Consider the following 24,649-nt stretch of genomic DNA (forward strand, 5'->3'; position numbering starts at 1 on the left):
AATGGTGTCCCAGGTAAACATGAGGTAAATTTACCTGCCTTCAGCCCATTGCCAGCATTTACATGCTGAAGACATACAAGTAGCTGGTGGTGGCAGTCTCAGCAAGGGAGCGAGAGGGAATTCTGACAGGGCAATGAGGCCGCAACAGTGGGCCTCACTGCTGGCATTTTTGTTATTCTCCACTATGAATTTGCCCAATCTAAGGTGGGAAAATGGGAAAACTTTCCCCTCACCCCCACACCACAGACTCCATGGGCTGGATTTTCAAACACCAACAGACCAGGACCCAAAGTGAGCAGAATTTAAAAATCACAGTCCTGGAAGTTGTCTCTGGATTCCAATGCCTCTGGCACAGTCTATAATTTTCAAAGGGATGGCCAGGCTGGGGTGGGGAATGGGGAGCACACTGGTTCCAATTAATGGCTCATTAAATTCCTTTAGGAGCCTGTTAATAGTCAGGGAAGGAGATTCTCAAAGCTATATTCAGCAACAATCTGGTGCATGTTAGTGCATAGCTGTCAGGTTTGTTGTGGGGAGAAATAAAAGTTTATATTTAATTCTTTAGAAGTGTCATTTCATGGGACAGCTTGTACAGGTTGAACACTTTACAGTCATTTTAGCTGCATGGCCACTTTCCTGTCCTCCGAGGTGTTGTCTGTTCTATTTAGCAAGGCAGTGGACCGCCCCATCATGGCTGCTACCTGCTTTTGCCACTAACCCCAGACAGGCAGCTCCCATCTCCTGGTGATGCACTGTGCCACTAATTAGGAACCAAGCTCATCTCCTGCCCAATTTGGCGACATATATTTTATAAAAGCATTGCATGAGTGTGGAATTGGGACTTAGAATTTATCTAATTTATCTTAGAATTTAGCTACCCGCTTTGAAATCCTGTTCAATGATCATGATGCAGAGAACAGACTCAAGAAATGTTACCAGAAAGGATAACTTATAAAGATTATTGAATTTTTAAATAAACAACTACACCTCCATAAACAAGCGAAAATATTTTTGCATTATATTTCAAATCATTTTATAGGTTATTTTAAGGTGGCCTAAATTCTTGTAAATATGAACTGTAGTATTTTGAAGAAGCTATTTTAATTTTTTGGAAGGCAGCAATACTATCAGACTTTAAAAATGTTGTGGAAAAATGTAACCCTCACCTGATAAGCAAAGACGAGTTTGCTAATTCGCATAACAAATGCTCTTGAATTCAAGTAATTTTTCAACTTCACACTTCCATTGAGAAATCTCACCCATTAGAATGCGGGCATAGATTGCCCATGATTTCTCAAACATCAATTTGAATGACTTAGAAACTATACACAGCAGAGCTAAAATTCAGTCAGCAGTGCCAAGATGGAATATTATCCCTCATATTGCCAGACTCAGACAAAAGGGCCTTTAATGTTTGGTGCACTATAATTCCTGTTGTTGCAAAAGTATTATTTACTGTATTTTATCTATCGTTTTTGACATAACAAACATTTTGTTGCCACTAACGAGTCAGCAATTGCTGTTTTTGCACCCATCAATCTGTCTCATCAAGGACGCAACCAAATGTTTGTTGGAAAAGTTATTTGCCTAATTCAATTTGGTAATTTATTCTGTTTGTGCCCATCTCACAACAGATTTAAAATGTCGTGGAAAAACGTAACCCTCACCCAATAGACAAAGACAAGTTCGATACAATTAGCACAAAAAATGCACTTGAATCCAAGTGTAAAGGCTAATAATTTTGTCAATTAAATGAATGTGTTTACTAAATAGTTAGCAAGCTTGAAAACTAGTTGTAACTTTGTAGTAATACAAGCATGAAAGTATGAAACTTTGTAAAGATGAAAAGCCTCCTTATTGTTTCTGATTTCCGAGACATGCAGACAGGCAGAACTGGCTGTGTGGAATATTTCTGAAGCACAGGTCTCCATTTCAAAGAAATCTTAGGGGAAACAGTTGTTAAGAGGCAACACGAGTTCCATGCCACCGGCCTAAAACAGAATTGCTTCAGAATATTCTTACAGATTGAGAGAAGAAAGTGACAGAAGCTGCAGAGAAGCTCAAGCAAAAAAGTTGAAATGTTATTGAATACATGCATTGCTATCTTCATTTATGCCATGCAAGCATTAAAAAACAAAGTTGAAGCAAATGGTCACTTAAATAAGTTTGAAATATTAATTTTAAAAATTAAGTAGTATTTAGCAAAATTCTAAACTTGAAGAATACTGAATATCAATAAGAATTTTAACTATAATGTTTTATTACTCATTACTTATCGTGTTAAGCTGCAGACCTTATCTCCCATGTACTTACCATTTTACTGCATTATATTATATGCTGCAGTAGATAAACAATAAATACCATGGCTACATTTCTCATAAAATATACTTCAATAAAATAACTGTAGTTTCAAATAAATGGAGGAATATGTCTTCAGATTTGAGTTATTTTTCAATCATCAAAAACTGTAAGTGAATTCCAATCATAATGCACATTTCCCTCTTGCATCAAATACAAAATCAATGATGGCAAATGTTTTATTGGGTTTTTTTTTTAAAGATGCACTTATCCTATATTATTCAATAACAAACTGTTAAAAGGTTGTGATTCTTGAGAATGTAATTTAATTAATAGCAGTGAAAATCAATCTGAAAGTCTTGGCACTAACCATCAGCTGGAGGCACCACCTGATCTAGCAACTTCATGCTAGTTCGCTTCCATATTTTTTTAATAACAGCTCTCAGTTCCTCATTAGCTTGATCTAGGTTGCCTGTATGAAAGGAGAAAAAAAAAACATGCAACAGAATCAGTCACATGAAGCTTTTGAAACAGTGGAACAGCTTATCATTCATTTTGCTGGAAATAATCGTGCCTTACGAGCCTGGTGGAGTTCTTCGAAAATGTGACTAAACACATTGACGAAGGGAAGGTGGTAGATGTGGTTTATATGGATTTTAGCAAGGCGTTCGATAAGGTCCCCCATGCAAGCCTTCTAGAAAAAGTGAGAGGGCATGGGATCCAAGGGGCTGCTGCCCAGTGGATCCAGAACTGGCTTGCCCAAAGGAGGCAGAGAGTGGGTATAGATGGGTCTTTTTCTAAATGGAGGTCGGTCACCAGTGGTGTGCCCCAGGGATCTGTTCTGGGACCCTTGCTGTTTGTCATTTTCATAAATGGCCTGGATGAGGAAGCGGAGGGATGGGTTGGTAAATTTGCCGACGACACGAAGGTTGGTGGGGTTGTGGATAGTCTGGAGGGATGTCAGAAATTACAGGGGGACATAGATAGGATGCAAGACTGGGCAGACAAGTGGCAGATGGACTTCAACCCAGATAAATGCGTCGTGGTCCATTTTGGTAGGTCAAATGGGATGAAGGAGTACAATATAAAGGGAAAGACTCTTAGTACTGTAGAGGATCAGAAGGACCTTGGGGTCCGGGTCCATAGGACTCTAAAATCGGCCCCACAGGTGGAGGAGGTGGTTAAGAAGGTGTATGGTGTGCTGGCCTTTATCAATCGAGGGATTGAGTTTAGGAGTCCAGGGATAATGATGCAGCTATATAAGACCCTCGTCAGACCCCACTTGGAGTACTGTGCTCAGTTCTGGTCGCCTCACTATAGGAAGGATGTGGAAAAGATTGAAAGGGTGCAGAGGAGATTTACAAGGATGTTGCCTGGATTGAGTGGCATGCCTTATGAGGATAGGCTGAGGGAGCTCGGTCTTTTCTCCTTGGAGAGACGAAGGATGAGAGGAGACCGAATAGAGGTGTATAAGATGTTGAGAGGCATAGATCGGGTGGACGCTCAGAGATTTTTTGCCAGGGTGGAAATGTCTGCTACGAGAGGACACAGGTTTAAGGTGCTGGGGGGTAGGTACAGGGGAGATGTTAGGGGTAAGTTTTTCACACAGAGGGTGGTGAGCGAGTGGAATCGGCTGCCGTCAGTGGTGGTGGAGGCAAACTCAATAGGGTCTTTTAAGAGACTCCTGGATGAGTACATGGAGCTTAATAGGATGGAGGGTTATAGGTAGGTCTAGAAGGTAGGGATGTGTTCGGCACAACTTGTGGGCCGAAGGGCCTGTTTGTGCTGTAGTTTTTCTATGTTTCTATAATATACTTTGGACTACTGAAACATTGCTATCAATATAGATCAACCATAATTGAAAACCTATTGCGTGAAAGCAGTTATGTTTCCATTATGTATAGGGTATTTTTTTATTAAGTAGCCTTTTGAGCAGTACCTTATTGAATATTTTTTAAAATCCAAGTATATTACATCTACTGGTCCCCCTTCATCTATCCTGCTCTTTACCACGTCAAAGAATTCTAATAAATTTGTCAAGCATGATTTCCTCTTCATGAAGCCGTGCTGTCTCTGCCTGATGATGTTATGTATTTCTAAATGCACTGCTATTACATCCTTTAAAACGGACTCTAACATTTTTCCAACAACAGATGTTAAGCTAACTGGTCTATACTTAAATGATTTTTGTCTCATTAAAATTCCTGAGAAAGATTTTTTTAGTGACCCAAAGGTAACAGGAAATCTGTGATAAACTAGCGAATACATATCTGGACACGAAGAAGATTAAATACTTCAGCAGAAAAATGGTGGTACTGCAGGAAATAATTGTCCAGGGTCAGATTATTAAAGCCCAGGCCTGACTTTCACACTCAACATGTGCGCAAAGTCAGTAGTCCCGGAAGCAGATGTATAATTTGCTCCTAGGTGAGATTGCATTCTCAATGTGATTACATGCTGGGTGGTTAATTAAGACCCACCCAACGTGAAATGCATCTTCTGGCTGGCCTGACAGTGAAGGCTGGGGTAGGAACGAGTCAGGCACCAGGTCCAATGTTATACCCCAAAAATTCAATTAAACTAGCAATGGAAAAAATATAGGTCGTACAACATGGAAACAAATTTGCTGTTAAAACTGCAGCTTGCTATCTATGAACTGATCCCGATTAAAACCTTCACTGGCTCAATATATTTGTGTATAGTAGTTCTGAAATTTGCTGAGCATCTGCCACTGATCCAACTCAATTTTGTGGCAGTGGTGAGAAAGCAGTGGGTGAGGGAAGGGGGTAAAAGAGTTGGGAAGGGGATTCCCTTCATCTATTTACATCAGTGAGGGGGAAAAAAACAATGAATAAGCATTTCTCCAGCAGCTTTAATGATTTCAAAATATCCCAGAATGCCTCACCATGTTTGAAAGTGTGGCCACTGCGATAATGTGGAAAATGTGTATGCCAGCCGCTTTGTGCACAGCAAGTCCCATAGACAATAATGTTGGATCTTTTACATTTGTCTGAGTGGGTAAACATCTCACCTGAACACTGGCACCACAGACATTGTAGCACTTTCTCAGAACTATACTGGGACTGTGAGGCCACATGCTCCCAGCCTGAGCCCACCCAACCCCCAGGACCCCTTCCTCTGCAACCTGACAGCAGCAGAAGGGCAAATGGCTACTGGAATTACCTCCTCAAGCCCCCCTTGGGGCCAAGGTGCCATGCCAGGGTGTAAGTGCCAAGGGGCAGTGGGGAGTCTGAAGGGGGAGGGGGACTGAGGGGAAGGGGACTGAGGAGGAGGGGTCAGGTCAGATAAACCTCCTGCCTGCGTGGTGTGAGGAGGATGTCTCTCATTGCTGAGGAGTTGGTGGTGTTTTCTCAACCCTTGGGGTTCAACATACCAGGTCCTCGCTTGTAAGGACCTGTACCAAAGGCTGCCTGCTGCAGATCCCACTGGGGAGGTGGGTGAATAGCAGAGGCCATTTGACTCAGACTGCAAATCCACTAATTGTATTTAAATGTGTGTATTTAAATATTAATAGGCTTCGCACCCACTCTGGCCAGGAAATCAACCAGTGCGGCAGCGCAGCCTGGGAGGGTAGCAGCAGGTTTGATGACCCGCACAAAACCTGCTTTCCTGCCTACTCCCAATTCGGGATGTGGAGATGCCGGCGTTGGACTGGGGTAAACACAGTAAGAGTTTTAACAACACCAGGTTAAAGTCCAACAGGTTTATTTGGTAGCAAATGCCATTAGCTTTCGGAGCGCTGCTCCTTCGTCAAATGGAGTGGAATGCTGATGGAGTGGACAAAGGCAGATTTCCACTCCATCTGACGAAGGAGCAGCGCTCCGAAAGCTAATGGCATTTGCTACCAAATAAACCTGTTGGACTTTAACCTGGTGCTGTTAAAACTCTTACTCCCAATTCTCCAGGTCATTGTGACCATGATCAGGGTGAGCTGGCCTGGAGATTCCCCCGCCAAAGATCAGGTTGATGACTAAGTTAATTGACCTGAAATGTTAGCTGTTTATTTGCGAATGCTGCCTGGCCTGCTGAGTGCTTCCAGCATTTTCTGTTTTTATTTCCGATTTCAAACATCTGCAATATTTTGATTTTTACTCCATTTTAGCCAATTATGGTTCCTGCTTTCAAAGGCTGTATCTTCAAGTTTGTAGGCTGAGAGGCATGGCTCAAAGAAATTTATTCAAGTCAGTTTTGACCATTAGTATTAAATCAATATCAATTATCACTAGATATAATTCAGATACCTTTCTACACTTCTGATCCAAATCTAAACAAATCTTACCCTCTGTTTTGATTTTCAAAGCTGTTCTCACCAAGGCAAAAAGGGTTGCATTGAACATCACCGTTCCATCACTATTCAGGGGCATGTTCATGGCTACCAATCTCTGTAATTTAAAAGTAAATAGTAAATATTAGATATACAAGGGAAAATATTTTACTATATTATGTTACGTTCTGTTTGGGTGAGAATTATTATCATTTGAGCAATCTAAGGGTGCTGCTCTTCAGAATAATCTTTTATGCTTCTTGACTCAGAGGAAGTTCCATTATGGTGTTATAATGACACAAAATGACATTCAAACCATCGAGTCCATGCTAAAGTAAAATTTATTTATTAGTCACAAGTAAGGCATTGACATTACATTAACACTACAATGAAGTTACTGTGAAATTCCCCTAGTCGCCACACTCTGGTGCCTGTTCTGGTCAATGCACCTAACCAGCACGTCTTTCAGACTTTGGGAGGAAACCGGGGCACCCAGAGGAAACCCATGCAGACACGAGGAGAACGTGCAAACTCCACACAGACAGTGACCCAATCTGGGAATCGAGCCCAGGTCCTTGGCGCTGTGAGGCAGCAGTGCTAACCACTGTGCTACCGTGCTGCCCATGCTAACTCTGTAGAGCAATCCAGTCAGGTCCATTCCTCTTCTCTACCTCCACAGCCGTGCAAGTTTACTTCTCTCAAGTGTCCATCCAATTTCCTTTTGAAATTATTAATCATTTAAAAAAACAGTTCATGGGACATGGGCATCCCTGGCTGGGCCAACATTTATTGCCATCCCTAACTGCCATTTAACTTAGTGGCTTGGTAGGCCATTTCAGTGGGCATTTATGAGACAACAACATTGTTGTGGATCTGGATTCAAATGGTAGACCAGACCAAGTAAGGAAAGCAGATTTCATCCTCCAAAGAATATTAGTGACCATTCAATACAATGGTCCCATGGTCATCATTAGACTTTCATCATCTGCAGTGGTGGGATTGGAATTTGGGTCCCATTAGCCTCAGTTGCTGGATTACTACTGCAGTGATAATACACTATGCCATCGCCTCCCCTAAATCCCGTGTCATTTTGCTTCCATTGCATTGAGAGGCAGCTAGCTCCAGTCATTACCACTCGACACATAAAAAAGGTTCTGCCTCACAATGCCCTGCATTTCTTGCCCAAAACGCAAATACACTAGTTCTTGTACGGTCAACTAATGGAAACAGCTTTTCTCCGCCCACCATATCGAAACTTTTCATTATCTTATATACATCTATCAAATCTCCCCTCAATCTCTTTTGCCCCAAGAAGAACAACCCCAGTCCCTAAATGAACCTTGTTGCTAAGATCACATGCCCCTGGAACTATTACAGTGTCATAGAGGTTTGCAGCATGGAAACAGGCCCTTTAGCCCAACTTGTCCATGTCTCCCAGTTGTTAACCCTTAAACTAGTCCCAATTGCCCGCATTTGGCCCATATCCCTCTATACCCATCTTACCATGTAACTATCTAAATGCTTTTTAGAAGACAAAATTGTACCCACCCCTACTACCACCACCCCTGGCAGCTTGTTCCAGACATTCGCCTCCCTGTGTGTGAAAAAATTACCCCACTGGACCCTTTTGTATCTCGCCCCTCTCACCTTAAACCTATGCCCTCTAATTTTAGACTCCCCTACTTTTGCGAAAATATATTGACTATCTACCTTATCTATGCCCCTCATTATTTTATAAACCTCTATAAGATCACCCCGAAGCCTCCTACATCCCAGGGAAAAAGTCCCAGTCTATCCAGCCTCTCCTTATAACTCAAATCATCAAGTCCTGGTTTGCATCCTAGTAAATCTTCTCTGCACTCTTTCTAGTTTAATAATATCCTTTCTATAATAGGGTGACCAGAACTGTATATAGTATTCCAAGTGTGGCCAAACCAATGTCTCGTACAACTTCAAGAAGACTCTTGCATTCAATGTTCTGACCAATGAAACCAAGCATGCCGAATGTCTTCTTCACCACTCTGTCCACCTGTGACACCACTTTCAAGGAGCTATGAACCTGCACCCCTAGATCTAGTTGTTCTATAACTATCCCCAACGCTCTACCAAAATGCATCATTTCACATTTATCCCTAAATTAAATTCCACCGGCCGTTCATCAGCCCATTGGCCCAATTGATCAAGATCCCATTGCAATCCTCGATAACCTTTTTCACTGTCCACTATGCCACTAATCTTGGTGTCATCTGCAAACTTACTAACCATGCATCTTAAATTCTCATCCAAATCATTAATATAAATGACAAATAACAATGGACCCAGCACTATCCCTGAGGCACTCTTCTGGTCACAGGCCTCCAGTTTGAAAAACAATCCTCTACAACAATCCTCTGTCTTCTATCATCAAGCCAATTTTGTATCCAATTGGCCACCTCGTCCTAGATCCCATGAGATTTAACCTTATGCAACAACCTAGCTGCAGTACCTTGTCAAATGCTTTGCAATGTAGCCAACATCGACTGCACTGCCCTATCTACCTTCTTGGCTACCCCTTCAAAAAACTCAATCAAATTCGTGAGACATGATTTTCCACTCACAAAGCCATGCTGACTTTCCTCATCTGTCCTTGCCTCTCTAAATGCCTGTAGATCCTGTCTCTCAGAATACCTTCTAACAACTTACCCACTACAGACGTTAAGATTACCGGTCTATAGTTCCCAGGCTTTTCCTTGCAGCCCTCCTTAAACGAAGGCATAACATTTGCCACCCTCCAATCTTCAGGCACCTCACCTGTGGCTGTCAATGATTCAAATATCTCTGCTAGGGGACCCGCAATTTCCTCTCTAGCCTCTCACGATGTCCTGTGATATACTTCATCAGGTCCCAGAGATTTATCTGCCTTGATGCGTTTTAAGACTTCCAGCATCTCCTTCTCTGTAATATGTACACTCCTCAAGGCATCACTATTTATTTCTCCAAGTTCCCTAACATCCATGCCTTTCTCAACAGTAAATACTGATGAGAAATATTAATTTAGGATCTCACCCATCTCTTGTGGCTCCGCACAAAGATGACCTTGTTGATCCTTAGGAAGCCCTATTCTCTCCCTAGTTACTCTTTTGCCTTTTATGTATTTGTAGAAGCTCTTTGGATTCTCCTTTGCCTCATCTGCCAAAGCAGATCAGAACCAGATGCAATACTCCAGTTGTGGTCTGAACAAAGCTACCTCTATTAATGATGCCAAAGATCCCAAATGGTTTGCCAATTGGGAGTGCCACAGGGATCAGTGCTTGGTCCTCTGCTCTTTGTGATTTTTATTAATGACTTAGAGGAACATAGAACATAACAGCGCAGTACAGGCCCTTCGGCCCTCGATGTTGCGCCGACCAGTGGTACCAATCTAAAGCCCCTCTAATCTACACTATTCCAATATCATCCATATGTTTATCCAATAACCACTTGAACGCTCTCAACGTTGACGAGTCCACCACTGCTGCAGGCAGGGCATTCCACGCCCTTACTACTCTCTGAGTAAAGAACCTACCTCTAACATCTGTCCTATATCTCTCACCCCTCAATTTAAAGCTATGTCCCCTCGTGCTAGCCAACACCATCCGAGGAAAAAGGCTCTCACTATCCACCCTATCTAATCCTCTGATCATCTTGTATGCCTCTATTAAGTCACCTCTTAACCTTCTTCTCTCTAACGAAAACAACCTCAAGCCCCTCAGCCTTTCCTCATACGATTTTCCCACCATACCAGGCAACATCCTGGTAAATCTCCTCTGCACCCTTTCCAACACTTCCACATCATTCCTATAATACGGCGACCAGAACTGTACGCAATACTCCAAATGCGGCCGCACCAGAGTTTTGTACAGTTGCAGCATGACCTCCTGGCTCCGAAACTCAATCCCTCTACCAATAAAAGCTAACACACAGTACGCCTTCTTAACAACCCTATCAACCTGGGTGCCAACTTTCAGGGATCTATACACATGGACACCCAGATCCCTCTGTTCATCCACACTACCAAGTATCTTACCATTAGCCCAGTACTCTGTATTCCTGTTACTCCTTCCAAAGTGAATCACCTCACACTTTTCCGCATTAAACTCCATTTGCCACCTCTCAGCCCAGCTCCGCAGCTTATCTATGTCCCTCTGCAACCTGCCACTTCCCTCCGCACTGTCTACAACTCCACCGAGGGGGCTGAAGGGTGGATCAGTAAATTTGCTGATGACACCAAGATTGGTGGAGTAGTGGATGAGGTGGAGGGCTGTTGTAGGCTGCAAAGAGACATAGATAGGATGCAAAGCTGGGCTGAAAAATGGCAAATGGAGTTTAACCCTGATAAATGTGAGGTGATTCATTTTGGTAGGACTAATTTAAATGCGGATTACAGGGTCAAAGGTAGGGTTCTGAAGACTGTGGAGGAACAGAGAGATCTTGGGGTCCATATCCAGAGATCTCTAAACGTTGCCACTCAAGTGGATAGAGCTGTGAAGAAGGCCTATAGTGTGTTAGCTTTTATTAACAGGGGGTTGGAGTTTAAGAGCCGTGGGGTTATGCTGCAACTGTACAGGACCTTGGTGAGACCACATTTGGAATATTGTGTGCAGTTCTGGTCACCTCACTATAAGAAGGATGTGGAAGCGCTGGAAAGAGTGCAGAGGAGATTTACCAGGATGCTGCTTGGTTTGGAGGGTAGGTCTTATGAGGAAAGGTTGAGGGAGCTAGGGCTGTTCTCTCTGGAGCGGAGGAGGCTGAGGGGAGACTTAATAGAGGTTTATAAAATGATGAAGGGGATAGATAGAGTGAACGTTCAAAGACTATTTCCTCGGGTGGATGGAGCTATTACAAGGGGGCATAACTATAGGGTTCGTGGTGGGAGATATAGGAAGGATATCAGAGGTAGGTTCTTTATGCAGAGAGTGGTTGGGGTGTGGAATGGACTGCCTGCAGTGATAGTGGAGTCAGACACTTTAGGAACATTTAAGCGGTTATTGGATAGGCACATGGAGCACACCAGGATGATAGGGAGTGTGATAGCTTGATCTTGGTTTCAGATAAAGCTCGGCACAACATTGTGGGCTGAAGGGCCTGTTCTGTGCTGTACTGTTCTATGTTCTAATTACTCGCTCAGAATATCCTGCCACCTTCAAATATCTCTGCACATGAACCTGACGTCCCCTGGCATTATGCACGTTTTTCCTGAGAGCCCAGACAACCATTACTCTTGTTGAAACAGCTGTGCCCCTCAGGCTCTCTGATCTCTGCGGTCAATTTCACAATGTTTACTTACACAAGGTTGAGTGGTTTCAAGGGCTTATGTTTTTTATTATTGATTCTTTAAAGGGGCTGGATAATTATCATTTCTCTTGCCATCTACTGAAATAACTTTTTTAAACATAGTAAGAAGTTAGCTATCAATTTTTTAAAGGTTATTTTTTTACACCTATTACTGTCACTATGGGGTTCATTGGCTCTATAAAGAGTATAATCATTCAATGGGCATGAAAATGACCAATCTTGACACTGGTGATTTGAGGGGCCAAAGCATAGTTAGGTGGAGGGGCATAGGTTGGCACTGAAGGTAACAGGCGCCATGCAGTGGGTGGAGGTGCATAGCTTGGCATAGGGTGAATGAGGGATGATGGAGGATGGGTGGAGGAGCATAGCTTGACATTGACAGCATGAGCAGAACCTTTTTAACCCAGCTTTTAAAAAGGTTCTCTCATGCAGAATATGGTTCATAACTTCTCTGATGGGCCATGAACCACAACTTATTTTTAAAAACTTCCATAATTCCATGAAAATTGCAGAGGACATGTCTGTCTCCACAATGGAGCCAGCCAGGTCAGGAGTGTTGGATACAGGCTTTCGACAGGAACCAGGCAGCACCTTTAAAGGCACGCCTGAAAATCAGACAACCTTGGAATGAGGTTGGGATTCCTGGAATTGGGACCCGCCTGCTATTTTTTAAAGAGTTCCCAAGTCATCTCAACTCAAGTGAAAATTCAGCCCTAAATGTCTTCCTTAATTAGTACTGTCACTGCAGGATAATTCACAATAAACTGAATTAAGAGCATAAGAATATAGGAAATAGGAGCAGAAGGCGGCCACAGAGCCCCTCAAGCTTACTCTGCCAATAAATAAGATTATAGCTGATCTTAAACCTAAACTGCAGTTTTCCTCCTAATCTTCATATCTCTCATTTTTCTTTGAGTCAAAAAATCTCAGTATTGAATATACTCAATGACTGAGCATCTATAACTCTCTGGGGTAGACAATTCTGAAGACTGACTATTTCTCCTCATCTCAATCCTAAATGATTGACCTCTGATCCTTAGCGAATAACACCTAGTTACAGACTCTCCAGCTCGGAGAAACAGCTTCTCAGCACTTTTCCTCTCAGAATCTTATATATTTCAACGAAAATACCTCTAATCTATGTAAACACCAGGCAGTATAGGCCCATTCTACCCAATATGTTCTCACAGGCAAATCTCTCATCTGAGGAATCAATCTCGTGAACCTTATTTGCATAAAACAATTATGTTCTTCCTTAGGTATAGAGATCAAAACTCAAGGTGTTGTCTTACCAAAGAACTATAAATTGCACCAAGACCTCCTTACTCTTTGTACTCCAACTCCCTTGCGATAAAGACCAACATACCAGTTACCTAATTGCTTGCTGATAGTTTCTCACCATTTGAAAAAAATTTTTTACTATTCTTCCCACCCAAGTAAAAACTTCACTCTTGAATTCTTAATAAGAACTATGCTGATAATCTCCTCGACCTTGTACGAATGACTTTCCACTTCACAACATTGGTACATTAAGTCTTTCAGTCACCAGATGATACCAATACTGAACAGTAAAATAAGATTGTATTGAATTTCACTTTGTGACAATGAAAAATAATTCCTAATCTAAACCTACAGCAGCAGAAATTTTGAACAATTAACATAATGTTTGGACCACTACAGCATCAATCCAACCTTCCATGCCAGGCGAATTACAATGCCACTGCTTTCATGACTGGTAAGCATAATTTTTAATTGGGTTACAAGAAACCTCATGACTAATGTACAGTTTTATAGATTTGGGGCCCAGAACATCTGTTTAATTCTCAGGAACTATAATTCTCTAGCACTGAGTGCAGGTAATTGCTAATAGGATTATATGAAGCTGATTCAATTTGAGGATTGACCCACTTGTATCACAGATATAAATTGGATGAAATAAACTGTAATATCTTAGAGTGCAATAATGATTAGCCTGCCTAGTTTCTGCAAGAACAGTCCTCAGAAATAAGTTACATTGACAAACAGATTTAAATTATCAGTGTCACTAATCAATGAAACTTTCAAGTTTAGATTTGCCTTACTTACCTTGCATGCAACTCTATGTGGACAAAGTTTTCCAAAGCCCAGTGGTGGTTGAATACGTCGAAGTAGAGTAACGACATCAAGATGTTTTATTCTTCCTCTATCAAGAATTGAATTTTCAAAGCATGAGAAAATTGTTAGTTAAAGAAGCATAATATAATACAATATAATTAAACCTACCATTCTTTAATCTTATTAGTTCACTAGCTAATAATCTAATTCAATGCCAAATTGCAACATATATCTCCATAAATGTCTATGTGTACAAAAATAGCATTGGTTTTGGTCTGAAGATATCTTAAATGAACTCTCCAAGAAGTGTAGATGATAGCAACAACAAAGACACAGACAACAGAGTTTAGGATGGCCTCAAGTTAACAAGAGGGTAGAATGCAGGCGATCAGCCAGGAGTGTATTGAAATAGTCAAGCTTGAGGTAACAAAGGCATGAGTGAGAGAATGTTACAGAGTAGTTAGTGTGCCATTATACTCAAAATCAATTTACTTAGAAACTGGTTCCTGCATAAAAAGAAAATCAAAAAAGCAAGGGTACCATAATTAGGGCTGGGATTTTCTGGTTCCTCTGTCACAGGACTGAAAATTCCTGCCCAAAGTTAACGAATTTTAGGCTGGTTCCTCAAACCTTTGGGATCAGAAAATCACAGCTGTGCTATATTAAAGGTACAGACCAAGAGAAAATATGCGACCTAACAGATGGTCCTTAAATGGACCACTGCAGGCTGAAACCAACCAGATAATTGTTTAAAATATATATTTCTGATTTTGGAGTCACTAGGAGCAGGAATACTCCTTTTCCTTAATAAAATCACTCTTTCCCAGCCCCAACTCTTTTTTGGGCACACTGGATTTTCCTGAATGCAGCTATGCCTGCCCTATGTGTTCACGATGTGGAGATGCCGTTCACCTATGTGTTCACGACAACCCAATACTGCAGGAGGGGCTTCATACTGCTGTTAGACCTCTCATTTAAAGATTCCAACACCTGGTTCAGGTGTGAGCCCTGAATGCTTTTTCTTTTGCCTACATCAATATGGCGGGCAGTGCACTATGGGTTTATAACAAACATGCGTTTCCTTCATACTAACTTGGAGGCTTGGGATGCCATTTAACAGCTAAAAAATAGATGCAACTTGGTCCTGCCTTCATGTTATTTACAATTTGCCAATGAAAATCATTTAATAGAGCTGTACGTGAGTTGTTTACAGATTGTTATGCTCAGAGAAAATTCAATGTAAATATTACATTTATGAAGTTGTGCAACAAGCTTTTGTGTTTACCAAAACAGTAAATAAATTGGAAATGAAGTGCAGGTGAACCAGAAATTAAATAGATACTTCACAGCTTAATATTCTTTTAGCCATGTTTTTCTCTTTTCTTCATCATTAATGCCATATGTTTTTTAAAAAATTCTTTGGATATGGGTGTAGTTGGCATTCTTTATCCATTCATAGTTTCCTTGAGAATGTGGTGATGGGCCTTCTTCTTGAACTGGTGCAGACCTGTCCAGTGGTTTGCTACTGAATGACTTTAGAATGACTATAGACCATACTAGGTAAAGGCATCAAATTTCTTTCCCTTAGTGAATCACTTGGGGTTTTACAACAATATGACAGTTCCTTTGTGATTTTTACTGGTACCAGCTTTTCCTTTCCAGCCTTGTTTTAAAATTGAATTCAAATTTGAACTCACTTTCATTGGATTACTGCTCTGGTACGATAACCCCAACACCACAGACCCATAATGTGAAATCTTAATAAGCTCTGCATTTTCTATTTGCAATATATAAAGGGTAATGTTATGAATTGGCACCACTAGCATAAAACTTTGCTTGTTTGGAATTTGGGTATGTCACCTTAAAGTTAATTGATGGAGAATCATGAAAGCATGCTCTGGAGTTCCTGAAATGTACCTCATCAGTGATACACTATGCAGGGAGCACAAGTTTGTTAAATTACCTTTTTATTGTTATGTTCTACAGAGAAAATGTAGCAAAGCATGTAATAACATACATAATATGTAAAAATTGTATAGAATCATAGAATGGTTACAGCACAGAAGTTCGACCTGTCATATCTATGCCAGCACTCTGCAAGGGCAACCCACCTAGTGCAACAACCACACCTTTTTCCTTTAGTTCTGCAAGTTTTTTCTCTTCAGATAGGTATTCAATTCTTTCTGAAAGCTGAATCTGCCTTCATCACACACTCAAGCAGTGCCTTTCAAACCTAACCGCTCGCTGCATAAAAAGTTGTTCCTTGTGTTGCCATTGACTGTTTAGCGAATCACCTGTGTGCCAAAGAAACAAATTCGCTTGTTTCCCGATCGGAAACCATGGATGAACAGGGATATCCACTGCTTCCTGAAGTCTAGGTCTGAGGCATTCAAGTCAGGCGACCCTGACCTATACAAGAAAACCAGATGTAATCTAAGGAGATCCAAAGATGCCAAAAGACAATACCAGACCAAGCTAGAGTCCCAGGCTAGCCACACGAACCCTCGCTGACTATGGCAAGGTCTGCAAGACATAACAGGCTGAAGGCATGTAAAATCGCCAGCACCAACACACCCCACCCTGATGAGTTCAATGCATTCTATGCCCGTTTTGAGTAAAAGGTCAGAAAGAGCACACCCTCTACCCATGAATCTGTAACTGAGGTCACCATTGCAGATATCAGAGCAGCCTTCCTGAAGGTCCATTCATGACTGACCCGTATGGGGTACCCGGACGAGCACTCAGATCCTGCGTGGACCAGCTGGCGGGAGTATTCGCAGACATCTTCAACCTCTCTTTACAACAATCTGAGGTCCCTATCTGCTTCAAGAAGATGACCATCCAAAGAAAAGCCAAGCGCATGCCTTAATGACTATCGTCCGGTGGCTCTGACATCCATCATTATGAAGTGCTTCGAAAGATTAGTCATGGCACAAATCAATTCCAACCTCCCAGATTGCCTGGATCCATTACAGTTCACCTACCACTGCAACAAGTACAGCAGATGCCATCTCCCTGGCCCTGCACTCAACCCTGGAACACCTAGATAACAAAGACACCTACGTCAGACTCCTTTTCATTGACTACAGCTCAGTCTTCAACACCATTATTCCTATGAAGCTCATCTCCAAACTCCGTGGCCTGGGGCTCGGCTCCTCCCTCTGCAACTGGATCATGAACTTCCTAATCCACAGACCGCAATCAGTAAAGATAGGTAACAACACCTCCTTCACGATCGTCCTCAACACCGGTGTCCCACAAGGCTGTGTCCTCAGTCCCTTATTATACTCCGTATACACCTATGACTGTGTGGCCAAATTCCCTCCAACTCGATTTTCAAGTTTGCTGATGACACCAGCATTGTGGATCGGATCTCAAATAATGATGAGACTGAGTGCAAGAAAGAGATAGAGAATCTGCTGAACTGGTGCGGCGACAATAATCTCTCCCTCAATATCAACAAAACAAAGCAGATAGTCATCGACTTCAGGTAGCATAGTGGACAACATGCCCTTGTATACATCAATGGGGACAAAGTAGAAATGGTCGAACGCTTCAAGTTTTTAAGTGTCCAGATCACCAACAACCTGTCCTAGTCCCCCCAAGCCAAACACTATACTTAAGAAAGCCCACCAACGCCTCTACTTTCTCAGAAGTCTAAGGAAATTTGGCATGTCTGCTAGGACTCTCACCAACTTTTACAGATGCACCATAGAAAGCATTCTTTCTGGTTGTATCACAGCTTGGTATGGCTCCTGCTCTGCCCAAGACCGCAAGTAATTACAAAAGGTCGTGAATGAAACCCAGTCCATCACGCAAACCAGCTTCCCATCCATTGACATTGTCTACACTTCCCGCTGCTTCGGAAAAGCAGGCAGCATAATCAAGGACCCCATGCACCCCGGACATACTCTCTTCCACCTTCTTCCATTGGGAAAAAGATACAAAAGTCTGAGGTCACATACCAACCAACTCAAGAACAGCTTCTTCCTGCTGCCATCAGACTTCTGAATGGACTTACCTCACACTAAGTTGATCTTTCTCTACATCTTAGCTATGACTGTAACACTACATTCTGCACTATCTCCTTTCCTTCTCTGTGAACAATATGCCTTGTCTGTGTAGCATGCAAGAAACAATACTTTTCACTGTATACTAATACATGTGACAATAATAAATCAAATCAAATCACCTCAAATTGGTGTCCTTTGGCTCTTGATCCTTTTCCCAATGAGAACTGTTTCTTCCTATCTACTTTGTCCAATCCCTCCTGGTTTTGAACAATTTTATCAATTCTCTCTCAATCTCATCCAAGAAAAACTCCAGCTTTTCCAATCCATCCACAAAACTAAGTCCCTAATCCTTGGAACCATTCTCATGAATCTTTTCGGCATCCTCTCTAGTACCTTCATGCCTTCCTAAAGTATGATGCTCAGTACTGAAGACAATACCCTAATTGAGGCCAAATAGTGTTCTACAAAGTTTATGATGAAGCCTTGAGTTTGTACTCTATACCCTTATATATAAAGCCCAGGATTCCTTTTTATTAATTCTCTCAATCTGCTCTGCCACCTTGAATGATACTTGCACATATACCGCCAGGTCCTTCTGCTCCTGCACCCATTTAGAATTGCACCCTTTATTTTATATTGCCTCTGCTCATTCTTCTTGTCAAAGTGAGTCCCTTCACTTTGTATTAATTTGCCACTTGCGATCTCTTCCACCAGTCTGTCTGTCCTTTTGAAGTTCAATATTATCTTCCTCACAGTTCAAAATACTTTCAAGTTTTAAGTCATCTGTAACTTTTTAGATTCTGCTCTCTACACCCAAGTCTAGGTACTGAGCTCGAGGATACCCAAGTATACCTTCCTCTAGCTTGAAAAACAACTGTTCACAGTCGTCTATTTCTTGTCACTGAGCCTCCTTTATTCCATGAGCTCTATAACTCTGCTCACAAGCCTGTTCTGTGGCATTTCATCATAGCAGAATTAAATCAAATTTACTTACTTTGCTTCTGGATCATATTCAGACCATATTCTTTTAAATTCTTCCAAATGATGAGGACCCAGAATGGACCAATCACGCGTCAAATAATCAAAGTTGTCCATGATTACAGCCACAAATAAGTTTATAATCTGAGATATAAAGACAGAAACAATTATTTGCCCATTTGGGAAAGCTTCTTTTAGTAAACAGTTGACTTTTGCGTTAATTTTAAGTAGAAAAGTGCAATATTAGCATTCACTGGAGGAACTGTTTTTCTGGTGACAATGTTATAGCGACATTGTAAAAACAGCAATTTCTGGGGAACTCAGTATATTCTTTTATAACATTTTTGTGGTTCTGGTAGATATAGCCTAAGTTTTCAGGTCAGTTTTGCCCAATAAGTAGGTATAAATTGAGCAAACCTGTTCAAAGAATTTCAGCCAACTCATACACCTGCGACTGAGCTTGAAGGAACAAAAGCATAGGATTCAAGTGTGTATTTGTCACATAGCGCCACCAAGAGGAAACACCATGAAAGCTACCAATAAGCATTAACACACATGACATAAATTAACATTAGATTTAAAGGTTTACTTATTAGTGTCACAAGTAGGCTTACATTAACACTGCAAGGAAGTTACGTGAAAATCCTCTAGCTGCCACACTCTGGTGCCTGTTCAGGTACACTGAGGGAGAATTTAGCACGGCCAATGCACCTAACCAGCACGTCTTTCGCACTGCGAGAGGAAATTGAAGCACCTGGAGAAAACTCACGCAGACATGGGGATAACGTGCAGACTCTGCACAGACAGTAACTCAAGCTTGGTATCGAACACAGGTCCCTGCCGCTGTGAGGCAGCAGTGCTAACCACTATGCTACCATGACATTAAAAACCTTGAAGCTACAGTTTTGTGCAGAAAACTTACTTGCAAAAGTTTACATGGATGCTTCATCAGATGGCATGAATATGATTTGAATTGAAGACTTCAGGCATTGTAGGTGAAGGTGTATATGTGTGGGGCATGAGAGGATGTAGATAGAACAGTAAATGCAGTGGTCAGATTTATAAATTAATAAGTGTCTTGTACTACAGCTTGTTAAATGCATCTTGTAACCAGCAGCAAGTTCTGCTCTGTGGCCTCTTTAGTATTCGCCCCTTTCTCTTCATAGTCCCATGGAATGTTCTTCTTCCAGGGTCACCATGATGATACTTCTTTGCAGAAATCCATCCACCCTGTGGCAAAATCATGAACCTCCAGGTGAAGCCAACAACTGCCATTCACCACATCTGCATCAACACCAGTGTTGGAAGTGTCTGCTCCAACCCTGTTGCTTCCTACAATTACTTATTTTTCATGAAGCAGTTGGAGGCTCTGCTCCATTTTTTACAAGGCTCTGTGGAATCCCTAAAGTAAAGTTGAAACCCCATGTACCTTGATTCTGATCAAATCTGTGGCCTATCCAAAGCACTCCCACCAGCGTTGTACCCAGAGTGCACCAGAAGGGCTACAGATGTTAACTTTGAGAGAACTGTAGTGGAAAAGTAGAAATATTCTGGAAATAAATGTAATGGTTTTAATATAAATTCACCCTTGTGAAGCCAAATATTTGAAAAGGCAATAGTTACCAAGTGGGCTATAATTAAGGATGTAAAATGCGTGGTGGACGATGGGGAACCTGTAGATGTGGTGTATCTGGATTTCCAGAAGGCATTTGCCAAGGTGCTGCACCAAAAGCTGCTACATAAGATAAAGATGCATGGTGTTACGGGTAATGTATTAGCATGGACAGAGGATTGGTTAACTACCAGAAAGCAAGGAGTGGGGGTAAATGGGTATTTTTCTGGTTGGCGATCAGTGATTAGTGTGTGCCTCAGGGATCAGTGTTGGGACAGCAATTGTTTACAATTTACATAGATGATTTGGAGTTGGGGACCAAGTGGTGTGCCAAAATTCACAGATGACCATAAAATGAGTGGCAGAGCAAAGTGTGCAGAGGACACTGAAAGTCTGCAAAGGGATGTAGGTAGTCTAAATAAATGGGCAAAGGTCTGGCAGATGGAGTACAACTTTGATAAATGTGAGGTCATTTATTTTGGTAGGAATAACAGCAAAATGGACTATTATTTAAATGGTAAAAAATTGCAGCATGCTGCTGTGCACAGGGGCCTGGGTGTCCTTGTGCAGGAATCTCAAGGAGTTGGTTTGCAGGTGCAGCAGGTAATTAAGAAGGGAAATGGAATTTTGTCCTTCGTTGCTTGAGGGATGGAGTTTAAAAACAGCGAAGTTATGTTGCAGCTGTATAAGGCGCTGTGAGGCCACACCTGGAGTACTGTGCACAGTTTTGGTCTCCTTACTTGAGATAAAATATACTGGCACTGGAGGGGGTGCAGAGGAGATTCACTAGATTGATTCCAGAGTTGAGGGTTGGCTAATGAGGAGAGATTGAGTAGACTGGGACTATATACTCATTGGCATTCAGAAGAATGAGGGGAGATCTTACAGAAACATATAAGATTATGAAAGGAATAGATAAGATAGAAGCAGGGAGGTTGTTTCCACTAGCCGATGAAACTAGAACTGGGGGGCGTGACCTCAAAATAAGGGGGAGCAGATTTAGGACTGAGTTGAGGAGGAACTTCTTCATCCAAAGGGTTGTGAATCTGTAGAATTCCCTGCCCAGTGAAACAGCTGAGACTACCTCACTGAATGTTTTTAAGACAAGGATAGATAATTTTTTGAACAATAAAGGAATTAGGAGTTATGGTAAATAGGTGGGTAAGTGGAGCTGAGTCCTCGAAAAGATCAGCCATGATCTTATTGGATGGCGGAGCAGGCTTGAGGGCCAGATGGCCTACTCCTGCTCCTAATTCTTAAAATTACTTTTCTGAGGACAGGCACAGATTTGGTAAGGAAAACCACCAAAAGTAGCTTAAAAAAATGAAAAATAAATCGAGTGTAAAACAAAACTTAGGTAACAATAAAGGTGTTTCAAACATATAGCAATTCAAGGAGAAAGGAAACAATCAGGCTAGAAATTCAATGGCACTGTGATCATTTTATTGGGAACTAAATGGGCACTTGCACCTCTAACATGTTGAGCTGGGATTACACACTTATTATGAGACAGAAGTGTGCCTGAAACATGCACTTAGTACAGGAAAGTAAAGGACCCAATGCCCATTTTAAGTCTCTTGCATACGAATGGGTTGCCCAAATGCAGCCAGGAAAGTCAGATATCCATGCAATATAACCAACCTGACTTCAGCAGGCTTCCACCAGAAAGCTGAGTTTAACAAAAATCCTAAATTGAATGTGGAGCCACAGGGTGCAAAGAGAGTTCCTCCCAGCTCCACATTCAAAGTATGGCCATTGCCCGCTCCCCACCTGGATCAGCCCACCCCATATGGCTGTCACCACCTTCCTCTGCTGGTCACCCTGTTCCTGATTGGCACCACCATCTCCTGGCCAACCTTTTTATAGAAACATAGAAGATAGGAGCAGGAGAAGGCCATTTGGCCTTTCAAGCCTGCTTTGCCATTCATTATGATCATGACTGATCATCCAACTCAATAGCCTAATTCTGCTTTTTCCCCATAACCTTTGATCCCATTTGCCCCAAGTGCTATATCCAGCTGCCTCTTGAATACATTCAATGTTTTGGCATCAACTACTTCCTGTGATAATGAATTCCACAGGCTCACCTCTCTTTGGGTGAAGAAATGTCTCCTCACCTCCGTCCTAAATGGTCTACCCTGAATCCTCAGACTGTGACCTCTAGTTCTCCTCCAGCATCGGGAATATCCGCCCTGCATCTAACCTGTCTAGTGCTGTTAGAATTTTAAAGTCTTTGAGATGCCCCCTCATTCATCTGAATTCCAGCAAAAACAATCCTAACCTAGTCAATCTCTCCTCATACATCAGTCCCGCCATTCCCAGAATCAGCTTGGTAAACCTTCGCTGCACTCCCTCCAGAGCAAGAACATCCTTCCTCAGAAAAGGGGACCAAAACTGCACACAATACTCTAGGTGTGGCCTCACCAAGGCCTTGTATAATTGCAACAACACATCCCTACTCCTGTACTCAAAACCTCTCGCAATGAAGGCCAACATGCCATTTGCCTTTTTTACCGCCTGCTGCACCTGCATGCTTACCTTCAGTGACCGGTGCACAAGGACACCCAGATCCCGCTGCACACTCCCCTCTCCAATTTACAGCCATTCAGGTAGTAAACTGTCTTCTTGTTTTTTCCTTCCAAAGTGAATAACCTCACATTTATCAAAATTATACTGCATCTACCATTGATTAGCCCACTCACCCAACCTGTCCAGATCATTCTGAAGGATCTCTGCATCCTCATCAAATTCACCCTTATGTACTGTCAATGATACTGGGGGCGATTCTCCCATTTCGACCCGTTAGGCTGGGCCGGGAGATTCACACGTGCGCTGATTCACTGGATTCGCGTAAGTGTTCCCGACGCATGCGCATCTCCCAGCGATGGAAATCTGGCGTGTTTGGGACCACACAGGAAACCAGCGGGAACAGCAGGTGAGTTATTTTAATCTATTTTTAATGCAATTTAAATGTAATTATCGGGCCCGGGACTGAATTCTCCGGGCCCGATAGCATCTCCCACCCCGCCAGTACAATTCCACTCCGGCAGGGTTTAGAGTAGCTCCCCACTTTCGAGGAACTAGCAGGAGACCGCAATGGAGTGAAGGGGGGGCAATGGGGGAGAGGTGCCCCCTGGGCATGGGCACCCTGGCAGTGCCAGCCTGTGTCCCTGGCACTGCCCAAAGGGCAAAGTGCCCATGCTCAAGGGGCACCTTGGCACTGCCCACCGGGCATGGGGCAGTGCTAAGGGGACAGCACCTATGGGTAGGACCAAGGGGGCAGGGCTTAGGGGGAAATGACAAGGAGGTGGGGCCTGTGGGGTGGGAATAAGGGGCAGGGCCTAGGGGCCTGGGCCACCTGCAGACGGTGCCTAGTGAGCGATCGGTGGAGGTAGGGGGTCCCGCTGCCATTCTGGATCGGTCAGTGCTGGAGGGAGGCCAGCAAATGGGGCAGGCTGGGGGGGAGGGAGGGGGAGGGGATCTGCCAGGGGGGGGTCTGCTCCCATGGAGAATGCTAGAGTGCGGAGGGTCTGCCTCCCAGGAGGGGGTTCTGCCAGGGTGGGGGAATTGGGGGGGGGGATCATCACTGCTGGGAGGTGGGGGGGCTGGAGATCCGGGTGTTCCAGGATGGGAGGGGGGTCAGGGCTGGCCCAGGAATGCTTGTGGGAGCCACAATTGGGCCATGGGGAGCTGGAAGGGCAACACTGCGCCGGTCCCGGGTGGTCTCTGCGCATGCGCAGAGGCCCGGAACTGCCAGACTCTAGCGTAAATAGGCCCCACCCCCCCAAACTTCTAATTATATTCACAATTGTGACCTCTGCATTGCACAGAGTGTGGGAGATTCAAGTATGAACTCCCACTGAAAAAACAATCCTGATTTAGACTATTTTCCTGCAAATTCAGTACTTACAGCTTTTTTGGGACAATCGCCCCGACTGTATTTCACAGTTGCTTCAGTAGTAAGCTGCTCGAGTCATTCTCAATAGTTGTTAGCATCTCACCATGACATTTAAATAAGGCTTGAGATCCAATTTTGAGTTAACTTTGGGCTTACCC

The 24,649-nt window shown here is 42.7% G+C and overlaps 1 protein-coding gene across 1 annotated transcript in view; it reads right to left on the reverse strand.

Moving 5' to 3' along the window:
• Positions 1-24,649, reverse strand: part of cacna1db (calcium channel, voltage-dependent, L type, alpha 1D subunit, b) — a 335,919-nt gene that overhangs the window by 90,219 nt on the left and 221,051 nt on the right. Inside the window, exons 31-34 of the mRNA XM_078209623.1 lie at positions 18,998-19,125; positions 13,982-14,078; positions 6,599-6,701; positions 2,669-2,770 (exon numbers count right to left, since the gene is read on the reverse strand). Of these exons, the coding sequence (XP_078065749.1) occupies positions 2,669-2,770; positions 6,599-6,701; positions 13,982-14,078; positions 18,998-19,125 (430 nt within the window). The remainder of the gene's footprint in view (positions 1-2,668; positions 2,771-6,598; positions 6,702-13,981; positions 14,079-18,997; positions 19,126-24,649) is intronic.

Source organism: Mustelus asterias, chromosome 3 (assembly GCF_964213995.1).
Source record: "Mustelus asterias chromosome 3, sMusAst1.hap1.1, whole genome shotgun sequence".
NCBI classification, from domain to species: Eukaryota; Metazoa; Chordata; class Chondrichthyes; order Carcharhiniformes; family Triakidae; genus Mustelus; species Mustelus asterias.